Here is a 24,541-nt window from a genome sequence, read left to right on the forward strand (position 1 = left end):
AAGCAGATCATTTAATTACTAGTGAAGCTAGTGCAGATATTATAGTTCCCACTTATGATGAAACTTGGGATCAGAGGGATAAAGTGATTTTGACTTGTCCAAGGTCACCCAAATAGCAAAGGCAGATGGGTACATGACCCAAACCCAGGTCTGATTCCACATTCAGTGCCTATCCACCCTATTGTTCACTCTGAATGATCCAATGGACAGTTGGTGAGGAAGCTTTTCTCTTTGCAGATATGAACTCATAGTTGATAAAGACAAATTGGGTAAAAACAACCCAAGCAAAGGAAAAATGGAGCAGACTCCGGCCAGAGAGAGCAAGTTCTACTTTGGTGGCTCACCTGTCAGTTCCCAGTATGCTAATTTTACCGGATGCATAAGCAACGCCTATTTCACCAGGTGTGTTTTATTTCCATCATAAGTTACCCAGTGTACCTGAGAAAAAAGGTACCATCATTGCTGAATAATTTTTTTTTCCAGTAACATATACAATACTAATATTGCAGAGTGGATTTTTCATTTGGGTAGAATTTGCAAAGCATGATGCCTCAGGTGCCTTCTAATCCTAAGATTATATGATTGATCTTCTCAAAGAGGAGGCAAAAATGGAAAACTTTTAAAACTCTGCAATACAAGGGAGCAGTGGTACAATACAAGGGGAAATGTCCTGAATGATGATTTTCTTAAAAATTTTGAAATTAAATTCCAAAGCTTTAAATAAAGCTGTTCAAAAGAAGAGCTAGGAGATGACACTCTTATTCCTACTCCTTTGCAGAGGTGGGGGGGGGAAGGAAGGGTGGGAGAGCCTATAGGTGTGAAACATATATTTTCAGACATTTTTGATATATTGATTGATTTTCCTGATTTTTTTTCCTTTTCTTCCTCTTTTTCTTTTTTTTTCTTTAAAAATATTATTTGTTATATAGGATGGCTCTTTGGGAAGGGGCTACTAGAAAAAAATTTTGTCCATACAAAAAGATATCTATAAAGTGTTAATGTTAAAATCTTGAATTAATAAAAAATAAAAATAAAGCCTTCAGCTAGTTCTTTAAAGCAATGTTAGTGAATTCAGGAACTGAGAAGGGAGGAGTTGAATGTAGTTTGAATTACACATAAAAAGTTCTACTCATAAAAAAGAAATATTGAAGGAGAAAGCAGCTGTCACTTCTAGGACGTTCTGAGCACATAGCTGACATATGAAAAATGCTTGTTGACTAACTCATGTTTTAAGGTGTCTTGATTAAGATTACAATGAAGCCAGGGGACCTTTCTAGACTTGTTAATCTGTCAATCAAAAAGCATTTATTAAGAACTTACTATGTGCCAGGTGCTGAGATTATATGAAGAATAAAAAAAAACTAAATGTAAGTCATGTTTTACCAATAAATTTGTTATGTCAGTGATTTAATTTCCCAATTTTGAACAGCCTTTAAGGAAACATAATTTTTTTCAACCCACAACATAGGTTGGACAGGGATGTGGAGGTTGAAGATTTCCAACGGTATTCTGAGAAAGTCCACACCTCCCTCTATGAGTGCCCCATTGAATCAGCACCAGTTTCTATCCTCCACAAAAAGGGAAAAAATTCCTCAAAGCCCAAAGTAGATAAGAACAAAAAGGTAAGCTGTATTGAGCAACTTTCTTAATTTCCTCTCACCAACTATTTGATATAATACTAGGAGAGATCACTGTTTATTGGAACTTATTTATTCTGCCATTATATCCCTATGAAAAATGACATATCTTGATTTCAGATACTGTGATTTACTGGCATCATGACATCAATTCAGTTATATAAAAGATGAGACAAGTATGTTGTTAGATATATGTTCTTCATGTTATACCTTCTGGTATCTTCCATTATACTTATCAAAATATTTCTATGTGTCACTCTTTCCCTACCTAAAATTAATTACTAAAATACAGGCTATAAACTACTATTGTGTAAACCAAGCTTTCCTTTCCAATCTAAAATTAATTACTAAAATACAGGCTATAAACTACTATCGTGTAAACCAAGCTTTCCTTTCCAATGTTAATGAGATCTATTTAAGCCCCTCCAAACTTGAACACTGGGTGTTTTCATTAAGAAAAGCTCTGCATGCAATCATCAATACTACTTGGTATTGGCTAAGAAATAGAGTAATGGATCAACAGAACAGGTTAGATACACAAGACACAGTATTCAATGATTATAGTAATCTACTGTTTGATAAACCCACAGATTCCAGCTTCTGGGATAAGAAGATATTTAACATAAACTGCTGGGAAAACTGGAAAATAGTATGGCAGAAACTAGGCATAGACCAATACCTTATACCATATACCAAGATAAAATCAAAAATCAAGATTTAAAGGCTGATACTATAAGCAAATTAGGAGAACGAGGAGGAATTTACGACCAAACAAGAGATAGGGAACATTATGAATTGCAAAATGGATAATTTCGATTACATTAAATTGATGAGTTTTTTTCACTTACAAAGCAAATGCAACCAAGATTAGAAGGGAAGTAGAAAGTTGGGGAACAATTTTTATAACCAATGTGTCTGATAAAGGTCTAATTTCTAAAATATATAGAGAACTGAGTCAAATTCATATAGAGAAACTGAGTACAAGTCATTCCCCAATTGATAAATAGTTAAAGGATATGAACAGGCACTTTTTAGATGAAGAAATTAAAGCTATCTATAGTCATATGGAAAAATTATATAAATCACTCTTGATTAGAGAAGTGCAAATCAAAACCAATCTGAGGTACCACATCACTCCCTTCAAATTGGCTAACACAACAAAACAGAAAAATGATAAATGTTGGAGAGGATGTAGGAAAATTGGAATACTGATGCATTGTTAGTGGAGTTGTGAACTGATCCAACCATTCTGGAGAGCAATTTGGAACTATGCCCAAAGGGCTATAAAACTATACATACCTCTTTGACCCAGCAATAACACATCTTGGTCTGTATCCCAAAGAGATCAAAAAATGGGAAAGGGACCCACATGTACAAAAATATTTATAGCAGCACTTTTTTGTGATGGCCAAGAAATGGAAATTGAGGGGATGCTCATCAATTGGGGAATGGCTGAACAAGTTGTGTTATATGAATGTAATGGAATACTATTATTTCATAAGAAATGATGAGCAGGCAAACTTCAGAAAAACTGGAAAGGCTCATATTAACTAATGCTAAGTGAAGTGAGCAGAACCAGTAGAACACTGTATACATTGTGAACAGCCTCATTGTGCGATGGCTGACTTTGATAGACTTAGCTCTTCTCAGCAATGCAAGGATCTAAGACAATTCCAAGGGACTCATGATGGAAAATGCTATCCACATCCAGAGAAAGAACCATGAAGTTTGAATGCAGATTGAAGCATACTATTTGCTCTCTTTTTGTTGTTGTTGTTGTTTCTTTTCTCATGGTTTCTCCCATTGGTTCTAATTCTTCTTTACAACATGACTAATGTGAAAATATGTTCAAAAAAAAAAGAAAAAAGAAAATCTCTGCACACAGCAATAGCAAGATTGTACGGTGATCAACTGCAAATGACTTAGCTATTCTCAGCAATACAATGATCCAAGACAATTCCAAAGGACTTCCAATGAAAAATGCTTTCCATCTCCAGAGAAAGAACTGATGGAGTCTGAATGCAGATTGAATCATGCTGTTTTTCACTTTCTTTCCTTCTTTCATTTTTTTTTGGGGGGGTGAGTTTTCCTCCACAAAATGACAAATATTGAAATATGTTTTACATGATTGCACATAACTAACCTATATTAGATTACTTACTGTCTCAGGGAGGAGGGAGAGTGAGGGAAGAATAGAATTTGGAACTCAGAACTTAAAAAAGAGAATGTTAAATCATTTTTGCATGTAATTGGGGGGGGGATTTCAAAAAAAGAAAATCTCTGAATCAAAATATTACCATACCCAAAAAGAAATACTATGAAATAGTCAAATTGTGGAGGAACATCAGATTATATGTGATTTTCTTTTATTAATTTTCTGAAATTCAGTCCAAATTAAATTGTCAGCCTATGATCCCACTCAATGCCTAAATTTTGAATACAAGAAAAAGAAATGGTAAGCTTAATTAAAAGAGACAATCTTTTAAAATCTTACTATATTACAAGTCCTTAAACATGTATAATTATTTTTAATAAGTGTATTCTTTATTATGTTTCATTTCAAATTCTAATTTGCATGCTGAATTGCATCAGTGTTTCCTTTAAAATTCAGAGCTTATTAGTTCATTACTTCTCACCATATTGTATTGCCAATTTCTCTGTTTTTATTTATTCTTTCAAAATGTATGCTCAATTTCAGAGAAAATGAGATCATAGATTTTAGAGCTAAAAGAGACTTTAGAGGTCACTGAGCCCAGATCCCTCATTTTTACAGATGAAGAAAATGAGGTCGAAAGAGTTGAGTGATTTGTCCCCAGGTACACAAATAGTAAGTGGCATGGTGAGGATTTAAATCTTAGTCTCCTGATTCCAAATGCAGTGCTCTTTTGGCTACTGGAGCCTTGGTGGGGGGAGGAGTGGGAGAACAACACTAGCAAATACCGATGATGATCCTATAAATTACTATGTCAAACCACAAAACCAGACTGGAGAATTGAAAAGAACATGGGTGCTGGGGTCAGAGATGCAACCTCAAGTAAGGTCTTTAACCTTTCTAGTCTTCTGTTTCCTCATCTATAAAATGACAGGGCTGGAAAAACTATGAGATAGTGTTTCAGATGGGGAAAAGGTTTCATTTCATTCTATAAACTATCATTGATGATTGTTTTTGTTAACATTAATTTTTATGATGGAATACTGCTGTACTATAAGAAATGATGAGCTGGTTGATCTTAGAAAAACAAGGAAAGACTTACATGAAATAATAAAAAGCAAGATAAGCAGAAGCAAGAGAATGTTGTGCACAGCAGCAACAATATTGTTCTATAAACAACTGTGAACAATTAAGTCATTTTGAGTATCATAAATATGCAAATCGGCTACAGAAGACCTATGAAGGAAGATGGTATGCACATCCAGAGAAAGAACTTATAAATAGAACTATATATAGTAAGGTTTTACACACACACACACACACACACACACACACACACACACATATATATATATACATATAGGTGGGGAGGGGGGGAGAAAAAAATTAAAAGTACACAACAGAAAACAAAAGAAAACTTAGAAAGAAGGAGAGAAAAACAGGGTAGTTTTGAAAATTACATGTAGTAGTTACCACATAGTTTTCTCCCAAAAAATGTAAGGAGTGTGAAATGGAAATTCATGGTTTTATATTGAATCCTTTTTTAAAGTTGTGCTGTGTACATGGAAATGTTCTTTGTCTTCTTTGTCTTTGTGTATTTAAGGTCAAAATCAATGAAAAGTTTAAAAAGCATTAATTTTTGGTGAATTTCATCTACGACTATTTCAGCACCATATTTTTATATGATTTTTCATTTACTTTTTTGTACAGAGTGAGAAAAATAAAGATTCACCTCGTAATCCAATTGGCCTGAAATCCCTAAAGCAGAATGTTTCTCGGGACTCTCACTGTCAGCTTTCCAGCAGTCCAAAAGCCATTTCCCATGCATATCAGTATGGAGGGACAGCTAACAGCCGCCAGGAGTTTGAACATTTAAAAGGAAATTTTGCTGAACGGTAAAGTAAAATCCAATCCTTCTAATAATTATAGCTTGCTTATATATGGTATAGTACTTTTAGTATTATAAAATGCTTTTCATATATTATCTCTTTCAAGCATCACAACAGCCCTGGGAGGCAGAGCTATTATTATTCCCAGAGATACAGAACTTTGGACCTAGAGAGATGAAGTGATTTCCCGAGGGATGATGACAGCTAACATTTATAAAGTGGCTAGAAGATTTATGGTGGCACAGTAGATAAAATGTTAGGCCTAGAGTCAGGAAGACTCATCCTTCTGAGTTTAAATCTGGCCTCAGATACTTCCAAGCTGTTTGATCCTGGGCAAGTCACTTAACCCTGTTCGCCTCAGTTTCTTCACCTGTAAAATGAGCTGGAGAAGGAAATAGCAAACCATTCTAGGATATTTGCCAAGAAAATCCCAAATGGAGCCATGAAGAGTCAGACATGACTAAAAAATGACTGAATATTGATAGAAAGGATTTCCTCAGCTAAAAGTTCCCTAAACCAATGAAATCACAGGTCCTGTCCATGGTCCATAAAATACCTGTACATTTACATATATATGATATAGCTATAGCCACATATACATATATATCATATGATTTAATTTTTGCTCAGAAAAGAAAAAATTAATCTAGGCTTTTATCAATGAAGGCAAAGCCATGAGCACATCTGAAATATTTTGAAAAATCATATTCTTGGCAAAATCTTTAGATCTCCATAAACCACTTGGTGTTTCCACTCAAGGGCAAGATTTCTTGTCACACAGATTTGAACCAGACTGCCAAATACACTTTCCAAAGAACTGAATGGTCTAAATTTAATATCTTTCATTGAAGAAAGTTAAGGCTATAAGGAACTATAATTCATCTCTCGATTCTACTTGACAAATGTTAATTAATGCTACTGAGAGAGACAATTGTTAGTATCACCATTTGGCATTTAGGTAGTATTTTCCTGTTCTAAGCATTTCATAACCATCTGTCAATTACTCAACAAAAATATCTTGTTTTTGAGGGAGGCCAGAGAATATGGTAAATTCCATTTTTCAGATAGTTTTTGTTTTTAATTTTCATTTCCCAGGTCTCAGTTTTCTATTCGTTTGAAAACTCGTTCTTCCCATGGAATGATCTTCTACATCTCTGATCAAGAAGAAAATGACTTCATGACTCTTTTCGTGGCACATGGCCGACTAGTCTTCATGTTTAATGTTGGCCATAGGAAACTGAAGCTTAGGAGTCAGGAGAGGTATAACGATGGATTGTGGCATGATGTAAGTTGAAAAAGGAAAGTTAATTCATTATCAAACATCTTGAACCAAATGCATAGGCATTAATGACTTGATATGAGCATAAATGGTAATCCCTATTCTAGCATACAATTTTTAAACATTCTTATAAATACATCTTTTAAAATATAACAATACTGAGGCATCTGAAAAAAGACACAGGTTTATCCTTTGACTCATAAATTGAAGTCAAAGGAAATGAAAACTTAAGATTCCTGATTCCCCCTTATCTCAATTTATTCAAATCTTTAAGATTGTCTTTGCCCAAAGGATTCATTAAGCACCTACTGTGTCCAAAGGCACAGTGGAGGATAGATAAAAGAGAATTTTAAAACAAAATTATAAAGGTAAGATATACAGAAATTAATCAATAGTTGTTTTGTACATCCAAAGCAGTATATACAAAAGGACAAAACTAAGTGGTACAGACAATAGTTCTATTTGAGTTTAGGAAAAGCAAAGATGACTGTAGGCGGGAATAACTGGACAGGGCTTTTATAGAAATTATATTTGGAAATAAGCATCCGTTAGTGGAAATAATACTATAATACTAAATCACTCTACCCTGATGTTGAGTAATATGAGTGTCAATTCTGCAAATACATGAAGAGAAAAAAAAGATGAAAATGAGTAATACACAACTTCTAAGGTCATAAAACACATTGGAAAGCTGGAAGAATGACTCAGATGTCTAGCTGGAGGGACCCAGGAAGATAACAAGGCAAGCTCACTTTAAAATATATATCTGTCTCTCTCTGTGTTTATATATGCTCATAGATATATATATTATATACATACACGCACATATATGTATAGATGGATTTGTCTGTATGTACATATGCACATATATACATATGTACACATATACATACATGTATGCATATGAAATTGAATTTAACAAGTATTTGTACAACCATTATATGGTGTTGAAGATTAGTAACATACCCTGTGGGGATCTCCCTCATACCAGAGATAACCAATCTATCAATCAATCAGAATGCATTTATTCAGTTTCTACTATGCACCACTCACTATGCTAAGTGCAGGAGATAACAAAGACAAAATAAAGCATTTCCTACTCTCAAGGAGCTTATACTCTCTTGGTAGAGATAACATTTACATATATGAGTATATACAGAATATGTGAAAACATGAATACAAGATGATTTGGAGAGATATCTTAATGCAATGTTGAGGGAGATTCAAGATTCTAGCGTACAGTACAAGAACTGGGGAGCACCCACAAGACAAAACATAGCACAAGATAACCGTGAACTAGCAGAGGGAAAGCAAAGAGAGACATCTTTATTCAAGGGAAATACAACATGTGATGCAGTCAGGGACAGAAACAAGTGGAAGGGGATGCTAAAACCTAATGGTTATTTATAGGATTCTTATCTGGGTTCAAGCAGAGCCAGACTTTGAAAGCAGGGATTGCCAATTCAAAGGCATAGAGATAAGAGATGGAAGGCTATGTATGAAGGCCAGTAAGAAGTCCAGTTGACTGGACCCCAGAATGCAGGAAGGGGAGTAGCATATAATGAAACCAGAAAGGTAGGCTGGGTGCAGAAAGTGTTAGCCTTTAAAAGCCATACAAGGAAACCAAGGATTTGAGAGTTTGTGACCTCGAGTCACACTGTGAAACAGTGATCAATCTAAAACATTAACTTCAGGCTCTTTGATTTCCAAACTGGTCCTCTTTCCATTATACTTTGCCATCTCATTTAAGCTTGTTTCAGTTGAAGATAATACAGAGGAGGATAGAGATTTGGTATATGTGATCAAATATTAAGAAGTTACTGGCCAGGTGAGAAAATACATGAATTAAATGGTTTCAATATAAATATATTTATAAATTTAACTTATATATAAATTTTATATATATGTATATATATATACATATATATATATACATATATACATATATATAAAACTATGTAAAATGTAATAATATATATATAAGACTTCAAATGGAAAACTTTGGAGTAGTTATGATTTTATAAAATGGAGCCTTTTCATCTCACAGTCAGTGTTTGTTATTTTAACCATAATGTTCTATGCAGTTGCTTTTTTCCATTGTATGTAACCTCAGCCTTGTCCCTATGCTATTTTTTCTTTACCTCCATCAAGGTGATATTTATTCGGGATAAAAGCAGTGGTCGTTTGATAATTGATGGTCTTCGGGTCCTGGAAGAAAGTTTTCCTCCAACTGGCACTGACTGGAAAGTGGAGGGTCCTATTTACTTGGGAGGTGTTGCTCCTGGAAAAGCTGTAAAAAATGTCCAGGTAATCATCATTCAATAAGCATTTGGTAATTACTTAGTAGTCACCAAGTAAACCACACACACGTAGAGTCATAGAGTCATAGATTTTAGAGTTAGATAAGACTTTATAAATGATTTCATTCTATTCTCCCCTTCCATCACCACTCTCTCCCCCAACCACACACTCATTTGACAGATTAGAGAAACCTGTTATGAGATAAAATTATTTGTTATGTCAGAGACAGGAGCTCAGAAATTAATAAAATGCTATTTGTTTTCTGTTAATCTTGTGATTAAAGGGGCGTGGATGTCTCCATCTATTCTGGTATGGAGGTGAAATGAAGTATGATTCAGCTTCTAAAGACTGACAAAAAAAAAAGCTAAAACTCATATGTAATGCTAAAGAAGTAAACTTTTTCTAAAAATCACCATTAGCCAGATGTCAATATAGAAAAAATTGCCAATTCTAGCCATCTAAACAACAGGCACTGAGATCTTTATAAATATAAGGATGAATTCTTTTTTTTCCTTTGCTTGAAAGTCCTTTATTTCATTAAATATCCATTTTTTTCCCTTGAAGGATTACACTCAGTTTTGCTGGGTAGGTTACTCTTGATCGTCATCCTAGCTTCTTTGCCTTCTGGAATATTATATTCCAAGCCTTCCACTCTGAAGATGAATTCTTTTTAAAAATAATTTCAACATCTCTGTGAACTATAAAAACAGGGTCTTATGGGATCCTTTTTTTTTTCTGAGAAAAGATGGTGACTAGACTTGTTGTTTACTTAGTGATAGGAAGTTCCTAGTATAGAAATTCCCTCTACCAAAACAAATTGGTGCCTGTTCTGCAAGTTATAGTCCCAGAGAACTGCCCATGGCCCTGAGAGTTTAAGTAATTTGCTCCAGGTTGCGCAGCCAATAATTTCTAGATGCAGGATTTGGACAGAGGTCTTACTGACTCTAAGGCCACATCTCTATCAATGAAGCCATTAGGCTTTTCACAGAATCTCATAGAAGGAATTAATGGCAGAAATATGGTAATAAGGACTGACTTCTAGGGGAGAAGTTCTATACTCTGTTAAGTAAATGCATTTCTATAATATATATACCCATTCAATTCTGAAGCTAGCTTTGTAATCCATTAAAAATGGTGATTATGGTAACATTTAAATATTCCATTTATCCTCGCCTTACTAAAATGGTTTCCAGTCATTTATCAATGGAGTGAGTAGAGACAATGGATTTGCCTTAATGCATATAAAAAAACCAGATTTAAATCTAAGGTATAGCCAAAAAGACAGTTCACTCCCACACCCTGCATTATTCACTGTAATAGTTATGAGTAAAATTTAAAGTTAGAGAATTAGAATTATTAGGTAAATCCCACTAAGAGCTTACTGAAAAGATTCTAGGGGGAAATTTTTCAGAGTTAAAGGGAAAATTTACCACATCTGAGAAATACAACTTTCACATCCCATGTAGTATTGTACTTTCAGCCACTCAACCAGATAGTAATGTGAAAAAGAGGTTCTATGATATCTGGTTAGCCAGAATGGACCACAAGCACTATTGTCCTAAGTTTCAAACACCAGCAAGAGCTGTTTTTAGGCATAACTGGCAGCATTCAATTAATCAACAAGCATCTACGAAGTATCTACTATGTTCCTGGGATTGTGCTATATGCTGAACTCTGAAACAAAAATGAAGCAATCCTTACCCTCAAGAAGCTTACACTCTACCAGGGAGAAACAACAAGTACACATATAAGTAAATATAAAATACATACTCCAAGTAATTTCTGGGAATCCAGGGAGCAAAGTAATAAAATACAATAGCTTAAATATTTAAATCAAATGTTTAAATATTTAATTCACTTCATGGATGTGCATGAAACACTCTTTGGCTTAACTGCCTAAGGTTAACACTATTAAATATCACATTCTATCTACAGTGAATTCAATTTTAGAAAATAGCCCCCTGTAGATAGGACAAAAAGCAGCTGCATTAAAAAGGACCAAACACTTGAATAGTTGAATAAATAAAATATAAATAGATGTGGTTACTTTCCCTTAATGCTTGTAAGCCCTGCAAATTTGTTCCTCCCTTAATGTGTCTATGGAGTACATGAGAAAACTTGTTTTTTTTAAATGAATATTCCATTAATCTCTTCTTCCTTCAGATTAATTCAGTCTACAGTTTCAGTGGTTGTCTTAGCAATCTTCAGCTCAATGGGACCTCAATTACCACTGCTTCTCAAACATTCAGTGTGACTCCTTGTTTTGAAGGACCAATGGAAAGTGGAACATACTTTTCAGCAGAAGGAGGCTATGTGATTCTAGGTAACATGGTGCTAAATAATGTGATTTATGAAACATTTCTTCGTTGGTAGCAACTAGACAGAAAGAACTCTTCGGCTACCAGACAAGAATTTCAGAAAAGCCCCTACAAAACTACCCAACATGACTCTCCTCCATCACTATAACTCTTCCTTACTAACTCTCTACTAAAATCACATCATGCAACTACCTGTCATTTGTCAACGGAGTGAGTAGAGAATATGAATTTACCTTAATACAAAAGAAAAACAGATTGAAATCTAAGGTATGGTCAGAAAGTTAGCTTACTCCCACACCCTGTGTTACTCACTATCACACTTATGAGTAAAATTTAAGATCAAAGAATTAGAATTATTAGGTAAGCAGCACTAGGGGGTGCCATTGAAAAGATGGATCCTGGATAATAACATCATATATTTAGAGCTAAAAAGGACCTTAAAAGCCATTAAGTTCATCTCCTTCATTTTGCAGATGAGCAAACTAAAGTTTAAACAGGTCTTGCCCAAAGTCACACAAGTAGTTAAAGGGTACCACTGGTATTTGAACCCAGGTTATCTAACTCCAAATCCACCCCTCTTTCCACTAGGCTACAGTATCTCTCTTCTACTGTATCTTCTGCTCCTATTTGATCTCATTCTAGACCCCACCCCTTTCTCACTTAGTTCTACCCACCTACCCACAGATCCCACAGCCCATGCCTAGGAGAAAACTCTAAGTCTCTTTCTGTTTATGTTTACTGATTGATCAGCCCTGGTAACTTACTAATGTGTTCTTTGCCCCTACCTCCAGAAATAAACAGTTCTTGAAGTCTCACCTTCCTACCCACATCCCAAAATTTCCTTTCCCCAAATACAAAGAATGAAGTTGCCTGGGAATACTGTGTGCTTTTCCTAGCTGGCACAGTTTCATGTTTTCTCGTTCTTACCCACATCACTACACTCACAAACTCACATCACTGTGCCTTTTGTTTCATTCAAACTATAAAAATCATTATCTAATCCTTCTCAGCATAAAATCTTTAACAATTTATGTGTTCTAAAACTTCAAAAACTAGATTTTTTTCTTGCTATCTTGGTATACGATGTGAGATGTTGGTCTATACCTAATTTCTGCCAAACTGTTTTCCAGTTTTCCCAGAAATTTTTGTCAGTAAGTTCTTGTCCCAAAATCTTGGGTCTTCATATTTATCAAACACTAGATCACTATGGTCATTTACTACTAGGTGTATCATGCACCTAGTCTATTCCACTACTCCACTATTCTATTTCTTAGCTAAAAACAGACTGTTTTGATGATTACTGCTTTGTAATTTAGGTTGAAATCTGGTATTGCTAGCCTACTTTCCTTCACGCTTTTTTCCCCACTGATTCCCTTGATCTTCTTGACCTTTTATTCTTCCAGATGAATTTTATTATTTTTTCTAGTTCTATAAAATATTTTTTTAGTTAAAAAGTAGGTTTAAAAAGAGAGAGATGACATATACAGGGCAAGGAGTGGGGATATCACTGGGAATTTTGAATTCTAATTTCCAGGGAGTCTTCTTGCTGTTCAATAGTTTCTCAGTCATGTCCAACTCTTTGTGACCCCATTTGGGGTTTTCTTGGCAAAGATACTAGAGTGGTTTGACATTTCCTTCTCCAGCTCATTTTGCAGATGAGGAAACTGAGGCAGACAGGGTTAAGTGACTTGGCCAGGGTCACACAACTAGTAAGTGTGTGAGGCCAGATTTGAATTCAAGAAGATGAGTCTTCCTGACTTCAGGACCAGCACTCTATCCATTGTACCACTTAGCTCCCCCTTCCAGAGAATAATGATCCTTTATAAATTTAATAGTGATGCCGATAGCTGATGTTAATATGGCATTTAAGGGTTATAAGTTGCTTCATAAAGGTTATCTCATTTAAGGCTCATGACAGTCCTGTTAGGCCCAGCAAGTATTGTACCCATTTTACAGATGAGGAAGCTGAGGTTTAGAGAGGCTTGGTAATTTGCCTACAGTTACACAGTTCATAATACTATAACATAATGAAAATACTCATTTCGTAAATATTGACTGGAATATAGTCTGAAATTTTTAAACAAATAATAAAAATGTAAACTCTATTGCTCATAGAATCAAATAAAGTACGCGGGGGGGGAGTACACGAAATGTGATTATATATTGATAATATTTCTTTCTACAGATGAGTCTTTCAATATTGGATTGAAGTTTGAGATAGCATTTGAAGTTCGTCCCAGAAGTAGTTCAGGAATCTTGGTTCATGGTCACAGCGTGAATGGAGAGTACCTGAATGTTCACATGAAAAATGGACAGGTGAGAGCTTATTCACGTTTTCCTTCCTTGACCCTTGGATTCTAGATTAGAAGATGATTTCTATTATGGCATTATGACATAAATCTCTAACTAATGAGATAAGGGAGATATAATAAAAATTAATATGAATGTGGGCATTTTAATTCCAATGAGGCTTTTGGAGTTTCCTTCCCTTGGTATATCGTTGTCAATGAAAGCTACATGGCAAGAACACTTTGCCCAAAATAGATGGTTTGTTGTAGGAGTAATACTTGGCCAAGTCTAGTTTGTATTGCGTGGCATGTGAGGTCCCTACAAACTCTGAGATTCTATGATTATGTAATAAATGATGTATTTGAATTTATTACTTAAGAATAGCAAAATAATATGACAATGCTCCCCTCCCATCCCTACTCCTCACTCCCATCCCAAAAAAAGGTGAGGAATTTTGACAAAGTAGGGAAAGTGAATACATTTTTTCACGAAACAAATTGTGATCCTAAAAGCATGTAATCAAACTATGTACCAACTGCCACCAGATTTTTTCTATCTACCTTTCTTAGCAACTTTCAATCTGAAACTTTTCAATTATAATTTAAAACTAGTTCTACTGAAAAGTAATATTACATTAGATTCATAAGAGGGCTGCTAAGTGGCTCAATGTATAAAGCACCAACCCAGGAGTGAGGAGGATCACAGTTTCAGTCAGACACTTACTAGCTGTCTGACCCTGGGCAAATCACTTAACCTTGTTTGCCTCAGCTCTTAAAATGAGCTGGAGAAGAAAATAGCAAACCACTCCAGTATCTTTGCCAAGAAAACCCCAAATGGAGTTACAAAGAGTTGGATACGACTGAAACTACTCAACAACAGATTCCTAAGAGTCCTGCATATAAATACTAGTAAAGAAAAAGCTGCTTTTTCAATGATGTATGACATAAATAACTTATCTTAGTTCAAATACATTGTTTCCTGTTAAATCATTAAAATATAAAAGAATGCATGTATTGTCTGTCTTTGCTATTCTCTCCCTGTGCTTTCTTTTTTTCTGAAATCTGTCACTGTTTTGGTTTCTCATTTAGGGACTTGAATATATAAAGATTACTTGATTTATCTGGCAAAAGAGTGTCCCCTAGTGTACAAATATGGAATATATCTCTTTGTCTGAAGCTATGGATGGGTTGTTTATCTTTGTTTATCTGTTACACCTTAGGAATTCTGTTTCAATAAGGAAAATGCCAAACATAACTGAGAGAAAAAGTGAAACATAAAATAATTTTCTGTTGATTAAAAGGATAAATGATTTTATTCTGTTTTTACAGGTCATAACGAAGGTCAACAATGGGATCAGAGACTTTTCTACTTCAGTTACACCCAAACAGAGTCTCTGTGATGGCAGATGGCACAGAATAACAAGTGAGCACATGTGGTCTATCTTTCCTTGAAAAGAATAGACATAAGCATTCGTATGGAATGTAGGCTGTGAGCAATACTATAGGTGGAGTGATTATATGATCACAAGGAAACAATCAAGGAAAGTAGCAAAAGAAATGACTGTACTTTTGGCTAAAGACATATGTTGACTCTAAATATTTTCTAGAGTTTACTTCCCCGTTCTTCAAGTCATGGAACATGTGTGATACTGTTTTTAATATAATCAAAACTATTACATTTTGAATTAACTCATATTGTCAAATGTGATGTCCATGATATGCTAAAAACTAAATCAGTGCACGATTAAGAACTACATACATTGAAAATATGAATTATAAAAGATATTCAAGATTTTAAAAATCACATACACTTTCCAAAGCTAAAATATATGAGAAAATTCTTCAAATTATTTTCTTAACCCATAACTGGAAAATGTCATAGCAATTATTTAGTAATATTGATAATAATAATAGCTGATATTTATATTGAACTTTATATCAGCTATTATTATCAATATTACTAATTTTATTTACATTACAAAAATTACAAAGTACTTCTTTTTTTAATTTTTAATTAATTTATTTTGAATTATCAACAATCACTTCCATAAGTTTTGAGTTTCAAATTTTTCTCCCCTTCCCTCCCCACCTCCCTCACCAAGACAGACAAAGTACTTCTTTATTCACACTATCTCATCTTAAAATTTTATTGATTTTACCATCACCTTCATTTCCGACTATATCGCTCCTTGCCTCCTACCCATTATTTCATTTTAGTCCTCGCAAATTCTGAGACACAGATATCATAGGTTTTTTATTCTATTTTATAGACCAGGAAACAAATTCATAGAGATAAAGTGACTTGTCTTGATGACACTGCTAGTAAATGTTAGAAGTGGAATTCAAACTGAAGTCCACTCCCAACTCCACTTTTCTTAATCTCTGTTACAGAACAGTGAGATCTTGTAAGTGTATATTTATATGTATGTGTATGTGTGTGTATATGTATGTATATATACATATCTACATAGGTACATCAATAGATTCATAGATCGATATCAATATGTGTGTATAAAATGAATGAAAAGTATCCTGAATAACAGATAATACACAAAGTAAATTCAGTTTTTGTATACAAAGTGAATGCTGTTTTATAATCAGCTTTTCCATTGTATTTCAGTTATTAGAGATTCCAATGTGGTTCAATTGGATGTAGATTCTGAAGTCAACCATGTGGTTGGTCCCCTCAATCCAAAATCAGTTGATCACAGGGAACCTGTTTTTGTTGGAGGTGTTCCAGGTAATATTTTTAAGGGAATGAATTAAGGTTAGATGTATTAAGCTCTTACTATAAATCAGGCATTGGGGAAACAAATACAAGAAGAAAAAAATGAAATGGTGCTCACTTTCAAGGAATTTAAATTCTAATCGAGGGAAACATTACCTACAGGAAAATGGCCACAGAAGGGAATTTGGGCCTGGGAAGTCACTGAGATGGTGAATGAAGCTATTATGTGGTCAACTGACATTCCCCAGAAGCAATGGTGTTACTGATTCAATTGAGGGAATGCCAAAACTAGTTTCACATGAAATTACATTGTTGAAAATCCCTTGGTTATTGATTTTCATTCTTCACCCAAACATGTCAAAGGACACTCTAAACAATTTTCTTTTAAAAAAAAAAAAAAGGCATTCAAAGTTGTGAGACCTTACCCAAGACTACAAATTAACAGAGAATTGGAAAATCTAATATTCCTAAGATAGAAGATTTTATCCTAACTACTCACCATGCCATATATATTTGAAAAATTGCTTATCACTCCACTTCCCCAGCCACACACACACACACACACAAAAAAAACCCTTGAGTTAAGGAGGAAACTAGTCATGTAAACTATTCCAGAATAATGGGATTTTGGAGACCCATACATACATACCAATGCGTGCTAGAGAACTGGCTAGAGAAGGGGAAGGGGAGATTGCAAATTTTCCTTCTTCAAAATCAGTCTGAATGGATACGACAGCTGCATACATATGCCTTCTCATTCCATTGTAGAAATAATCAGAAAAGGAGATTGTCAGCTGTGACTCTATAAACATTATCAGTGAAGCTACTGGCATAATCAATGAAGAATGCAGAATACTTCAGGGTGGTATTCAGAAAATATTGAAGGATAAAAAAGGGTTTTCTTTTTAAACTTTCCTATGAACCGAGCAAAACTTAATATCTTATTTTTACCTATTTTCATTTCAAATATTTATAAACAGTGGCAGAAGTCAAATTCTGGGCCTGAAATAAAAATTGTGGCTGATAGGGCAGATAGAGGATTAAGATTCTAAACCTTTGTATCTTGAATTTGTTTTGTTTTTATGGGGAAATGTGAAGCTTTTTTTATACTTTCTTACAAAAACATTGTGGACTACCTCCTGCCAAGGCATTCACCTCACCTTTCCCAAATAGTTTAAGAAGTGGGAGAGCACAAAAGGGGGAGGAGGGAATCGATTAATGAATTCTTCACTGGGCATTTACAAAATACTGATTTTTCTTTGCCTTCGGGGAATCTTCCAAAAGCAGCAGAAACAATGTCGATAAATATCTCAGAAGCTAGTGAAAGTGATTTATACAGGGATAAAAATGTGCCCTTTTCTTATCCCTACCCCACCTCTTAAAAAAATTTGACACTGCTTCCACAACTTTTCTTTGGTGCTCAGAGTCCAAAGGCAGCAGTGCCAAGAAACACAGACGCTTTATAAAGCTTAGAGTCCTTTCTGTTTCCCATACCACTGTATTAGATTCTTCTGTTCCCACCAGGCTCTGTCCCCAAAATAAAGAAGAGGGGGGAAAATTGATAGGAAAATATTGTAGGTGAAATTCATAAGTAGTTTTACTGAAAAGTAAGGTGGGGCAGGTAGGTGACCAGTGGATCCCCTGGGCCAGGAGTCAGAAGACCCGAGTTCAAATATGACCTCACTTAGTAGCTGTGTGACCCTAAGCAAATCACTTAACTGTTTGCCTCAGTTGTAAAATGTAAAATGAACATCTGTAAAATGAACTGGAGAAGGAAATGGCAAACCACACCAGTGTCTTTGCCAAGATCAAGTGGGGTCACAAAGAGTCAGACATGACTGAATAACAACAAAGTAGTAGTGTCCCTAAAAACTCCTGATCTTTTGGACCCTATTTTTCCAACCAAATTAACTAATATTTACTGAGTGCCTGCTATGTACAAAACTCTGTCATCAGCACTATGTTCTAAGTCACAGTACTTGCATTTGCTCAAATCATGTACCTACTTGGTTTCCAAATTAGCCAATGGAGCAGAGTTCTTTGCATCTTCCTTTAATCATTATCATTGGTTTTTATACTTCTGATGAAGTGTATGAAAGACAGCTGAGTCTTATCAAGTCATACCAATTCACTACCACGTGAATTACCTAGCTGATTTGTAAATTTGCTTAATTCCCCTTCTGCTCTAGAATTCTGTGATTCTATTGCAATTTTAAGTAGGAATAGGTTTTTCCCCACACTTACATGTATGACCTATATGCCTGTGCACCGTCAGTTTTGGTAGTTGACCTACAACAATTTCATTAAGACCATTTTTCATTCCCCTTTCTGAGTTTTATTCCCCTTTCTAAGTGTCTTCCATCTTTTATCACAACAATGCCAAAGTATATCCCTGTTTACTTCTCTACACACAAAGGAATAAGCTTTGCTAAGTGGAATTTAAATTTTCTGAATGTTTCTAATCTCTTAAAAGTGCTTTGGCTTATGTTGTTTCTATGCTCCCAACTCATTTTATCGGGCCTGTGCAATTAGTAAGCATGATCCATGAGCTCTCTTCAAGATTATTAAGATAATCATAAAACAAGCTTAACATAAGCCCCTATGACATAGCGCTAGGTACCTGTACCCTATTCAGAGGAACGACATTTTTCATTTTCTTTGCATACCGTTCAAAACCCCTTCTTCTGGGAAAAAAAAATTAGGCTCAAGCCCATCTGAATATGGATTTTTTTATATGAGATTTATGAATTTGCCTACAACAAGATTCGGAAATAATAGATAGTATGAAGAGAAAAACAGAAAAGTTAACAAAATTCAATGAGAGACTCAGAATCAGTCTCTGCTCCAAAACAAAACACTCACTCAAAATGAGTGATGTGAAAGTGAAATTAACTGTACGAAATCTAAGAGGCTCATGAAAATTCACAGCTAAGACTTTAACAATGGAATCATATCATATACTCATAATTCATACTTAGCCCTTGGCCAAAAAGAAAAAAAGGAAAAAGGAAAGAGAGAACAATTTAAATAATGTTGACTCTTCTCCCCATCTCTAATTTTGCTAGTGTATTTTCCAGAATAAACATGAGACGGTAGACGTGAATCTGCTGTTTGCTTTGGAGGTTTCAGTTCCCACACACTTTTTACTGTGACATCTTACCTCAATTTGTGTGATGTTAGAATCTCCTCTTCATCAAACCCAGATAATCTATTCTTTTTTTCTTAGGGTGCAAGAGCTAATAGTTGGCTTTCCTAGCATTTTGACCAATTATAAAGCCCCTGCTGTATTCCCTTTGATTTCCTTGTGCCTTAACTCTTGACTATGACCTGTTTCTTCCTTTGAAAAAAGAAGATGAATTTTTTTTTCTTTTGGTCTTCTCTTCTTTCACAACATAACTAATATGGAAATATGTTTCATATGATTGCACATATATGATCTATATCAAATTGCTTACCATATTAGGGAGAGGGAAGGGAAGACAAAAATTTGGAACTCAAATTTTTTAAATGAATGTTAAAAATTGTCTTTACGTATAATTGGAAAAAATATTAAAAGAAAAAAGATGAAGCCATGCAGCAGAGTAGTTACCCCCTAAAATAATCACGTATGAAATGCTTTAAAAATAATTTTCCTTTAATCATTCATTTTCCTGCCAGCTAAGTTTTTATTTATTTTTGTTTTCTTCCATTCAAGTAGAAGTCCTAGTTCTCCTCTTTCTCCAGATCAATAATTTGTTTAGCTTGGTATTATGAAAAAAAATAATAAAATTTGCATTACAGTCATTTCAATTTTTTCTACTCCCTGGCACATACTGACTTCTGTTAAAGAGTTCCTACCCCAGGGGCATAGGCCAGTTGGCAGTGGTGGTGGTGGTGGTGGTGGTGGTGGTAGTAGTAATCATAATTATACTAGTTATCATCATCTTCATCATTGTAATAGTAGTAACAGTAGTAGTTAATAGCCTACAATTACAAGACTGCAAGTCTGCTGATGACTTCAGTCTCTAAGCCTTCTCTCCTGTTGCTTTCAAGCAATATTTATAAAGCAATACGGGGGTATGGTGGTAAATGTTTAACAACCAGGCTTTGGGGTGGGGGGATATAAATACACACACTTTTAAGTTTAATCTGCATTATTAACACATTCTTAAATCTAGACAATGGACAAAACAATAAATAAAGCCCTTATTTCTGAATTGATACTCGTATAGAAAATTTAGCAATCCATAAAGCCCAGAATAACTCTACCCTACTTCCTTTCCAGCTATACTTGCTTGACAATCCTATACTTAATGGGTAATTTTGATAATATAAGATTTTCACATACAGGATGATTCTACAAACTAATCTCAGAGTGAGATACAAAGCCACTATATTCTACAAATCGCATTTCAACCTTGGATACAACTAGATTAACTGAATCACAAATAGGAACTTGACCATGGAAATCAAGATAAAACATGAGATATATTTCAGAGAAAATTTGCTCATAAAATAGCATATTAGAGAAGTTTTATTAAATCTGAATTTTACAGCTGAATGAGGACTTTATGAGGCTGTTACATACTTTCCCTAAGAATTGAGGTTTCACATGTGAACTGCCTACAGAAAAGGGAAGACCAGTAGTTATGGTCACCAGGGTCTTTCTATTGCTTGGTTCTAACAGCCTAAAGTAGATTCTACCTAATCTGACTTAATTACTAGCTCTTTTTTTATGAATAAATCACCATGTCCTCGCTTGCAACATTACATAAGTTTTTCACAGTTCAGTTACATGTGGGCTTGGGATGAAATAATTCCTTTTCTTGCTCCTTGCAGAGTCTCTCCTGACACCAAGCTTGACCACGGGAAGTCCCTTCTCTGGCTGCATCCGAAACTTCGTGATTGATGAACGCCCAGTGAGCTTCAGTAAAGCAGCACTGGTCAGCGGGGCTGTGAGCATTAATTCTTGTCCAGCAGCCTAATATCAAGCCAAGCACAGCAACCAAACTACAAAGTTCTTTAGAGCACTGAAGAAACAAAAGCCCTACCAGCAATAAGGAACAGCATCTCTTTTTCTATTCAGAAGTACCCACGTAGTGAACAAGATTAAATGAGTTGTGAGCTCCTAGAGTTGGTGAAGGATCATGTTTAGGATTTCTCACTTGGATACTTCTTTTTGATCTTAAACATTTGCAGTTGAAAACAAAAGGAAGGCTGAGCTTCTGTGTACTGACGACACACTTATTTTATGTTGGTAAGGTATACTGTTCCTGTCTGTAAAAAATAAAAATCGTGTTTCAAACATGCCTTGGCACATGTTTTCAAAGTGCTGATAGATCCACAGATTAATTTAATTGTCAGTTTTCAGGGAGATGTTATAAAAGCTTCATTCAATCCCAAACTTTGCCCTAGGCTTATTAGTGCTATCTTGTTGTTCTAACAGAAAAATAGTAGAGTCTTTATGTTTGTAGCAGATAGGAAGTTTTTTTTAATCTTCAAGAAAGAGGGAGTTGAATCCATTTTACAAGAGAACAAAAGTCAATTAGATAAACTGGACAAAGGAAAACAAATCTCTATGTTTCCTTCCATGTGTATTTATTGATGTATTTAAAAAAAATAATCAGGGATTAGTATTATTGTTGAACTTCATTAGTTGCTGTTTGCCCTTTGTTCTCCAAGAGGACCATGACATCAGGGAGGTGATGCCATGACATTCAAGTGAATTGGATTTAAAGGAAGGGAAGGCTGGGCAAAGCCACCATCCTCACTTTCTCCTCCAGAGCCATCTGGGTCCAGTGGCCAGATATAGACCAGGACAACTGGAGATGGCCCAGGATGCAGAGGGTGACTTTGGCCTTTTCAAGTTAAGGGCTTTTGAAAGGTCTCAGTTTGGCCGAGGCAATGCCCATCCAGCAATTAAGGCTGGAAAAAAAATTGGCATAAAACAATAAGTCAACAAAGATTTACTGAGTACCTACAATATAGAAGGCACTGTGCTTTAAAACATTTTTTCATTTGATTCTCACAACAACCCTCTGAGATATCTGAGATTATTAACTTTTTTACAGTTGAGGAAATTGAGGCATTACAGAAGCTAAATTACTTGCTCAAACAGCTAGTAAATGTCTAAGGCAGGACTATTTAACTCAGGTCTTCCTCCAGGCCCAGAATTCTCTCCACTGGGCTACCTAGCTACCTTGAATGTAGGGCTTTGAACTCCAATCTGAGGAGCTTGTACTTTAGTATTCATTTAGAACTTGGAGAGTTGAAAGGTCTTGAGTAGTTGAATGATATGATTAGATTAGCAGTGTGTATGAAGGATTGAAAACCACAAAGGAAGTTACTGCAATAGTCTAGATGACATATATATGTGTATATACATACATAGACACATATATGTATGTGTAAATATACTGTCCTATTATATCACATTTATTATAGATCATAAGCTACGTAAGAGTAGAAATGGTCTTATTTACCTCTGTATCTCAGACTAAGAGCAGCTAGGCGGCACAGTGGATATAGTGCAAGGCCCAGAGTCAGGAAGACCTGAGTTCAAATCTGACCTCAGACACTTACTAGCTGTGTGACCCTGGGCAAGTCACTTAATCTTGTTTGCCTCAGTTTCCTCACATATAAAATGAGCTGAAGAAGGAAATGGCAAATTATTCCAGAAGCTTTGCCAAGAAAATCCCAAAAGGGGTCATGAAGAATCACACACAATTAAGAAAACAACTAAACAACAACTAACACATGAGTATCTCAGAGCTGGCATAGCATTCTACACATAAGGACCAGTTAGTACATGTTTATCAATTTTAATTTAATTCATTCATTTCAGGCAAGAGAATACATCAGAGACAAGGGGGGTAACATAGAAATTCCCTGACCAGATTTACTTTGGGGATAGGGTTGACAAACTTTTGGATAGCCCTTATTAAATAGAACAATTTGAGTTCCTGATTGGGCTCCAAACAGCTTTGTAGAATTATCTCCCTATGGTGCCATGGTTTAAACATGAGGGCCATTTTAGCTAAATAACTCTACTTCAAAGAATTTTAGAGCTAGATGGGGCCCTTGCAACAATTTGTTCCATCCTCTTCAATCCACTAGTGGGAAACTGAACTCTAAGAAATCAACTGGCCCCAAATCACACGGTGACTCATGGTCTCATGGTGAATCAGAAGCATGACTAGAAGAAGGATCTAGGTCTCAAGTTCTAGACCAGCAAGCACTCTTCTTACTACATATATTTATTGTCACTCAGAAGAAAACAGCAGATTCTTAGTAGCTGTTGAGTCTTTTTGATTTGAAAGATAACAAGTTTTCTCATTCACACGTCTACCATATTATGTGGATTTTTAAATTCTTACAACATATTATAGGTATAATTTGGGGAAAATATGAATTGAGCTATATAAACAAGGTCATAACAGTAAAAGAAAGAAATAGAAACAGAGTTAATGCCTATGAAGAGAATGATTCAAGTTGAAATAGGAGGTTGAAAGGGTAACTAAAGATTCTATATAGAGAGCAGAGTGAAAGAAAATGGTTCCTAATTTCAACTGAATTCAGACTAGTTATATAAAAGCATTTTCCTAAGAAAAGAATGAATCATTAAAAAGAATGCCATGCCTTAAGATAGTTGCAGGAATATTTCTGCTACAGACCCAATTCTGCCTCTAGCAATGCCCTCTTTTCCCCTTCAGAGCAAACAGCATCAAATATACACATAACAAAATCCCATGCCTACAACAGGTTAGCCTAGATACTAATGGCTCTGAAAGAATGTTCATTCATCCAGTAACTAATCTATTATATGTCGGCCAAGTTTGACACACAGTGCCTGTGTGAGGTGCTATAAAGAAGTTCCCATAGAGCACCAGCCCTGGAGTCAGGAGGACCTGAGTTCCTACCCAGCCTCAGACACATGATACTCACTAGCTGTGTGACCATGGGCAAGTCAT

At 35.2% G+C, this 24,541-nt stretch overlaps 1 protein-coding gene across 4 annotated transcripts in view; it reads left to right on the plus strand.

Annotated features, from left to right (window-relative positions):
• Positions 1-21,878, plus strand: part of LAMA4 (laminin subunit alpha 4) — a 191,674-nt gene extending 169,796 nt beyond the window's left edge. For 3 of the 4 annotated variants that reach the window (XM_021008153.2, XM_078155186.1, XM_021008154.2), the window contains exons 29-38: positions 238-402; positions 1,469-1,622; positions 5,500-5,684; positions 6,774-6,963; positions 9,109-9,264; positions 11,422-11,581; positions 13,762-13,892; positions 15,194-15,287; positions 16,485-16,604; positions 21,411-21,878. In XM_021008153.2, coding sequence (XP_020863812.1) covers positions 238-402; positions 1,469-1,622; positions 5,500-5,684; positions 6,774-6,963; positions 9,109-9,264; positions 11,422-11,581; positions 13,762-13,892; positions 15,194-15,287; positions 16,485-16,604; positions 21,411-21,556 — 1,501 coding nt within the window. In that variant the 3' untranslated portion in view covers positions 21,557-21,878. The remainder of the gene's footprint in view (positions 1-237; positions 403-1,468; positions 1,623-5,499; positions 5,685-6,773; positions 6,964-9,108; positions 9,265-11,421; positions 11,582-13,761; positions 13,893-15,193; positions 15,288-16,484; positions 16,605-21,410) is intronic. The other variant, XM_021008155.2, reaches the window with a different exon arrangement.
• The last annotated feature ends 2,663 nt before the right edge of the window (positions 21,879-24,541 follow it).

The sequence above is a fragment of the Phascolarctos cinereus genome, unplaced genomic scaffold, assembly GCF_003287225.1.
Source record: "Phascolarctos cinereus isolate Bilbo 61053 unplaced genomic scaffold, phaCin_HiC Scaffold_5;HRSCAF=322, whole genome shotgun sequence".
NCBI classification, from domain to species: Eukaryota; Metazoa; Chordata; class Mammalia; order Diprotodontia; family Phascolarctidae; genus Phascolarctos; species Phascolarctos cinereus.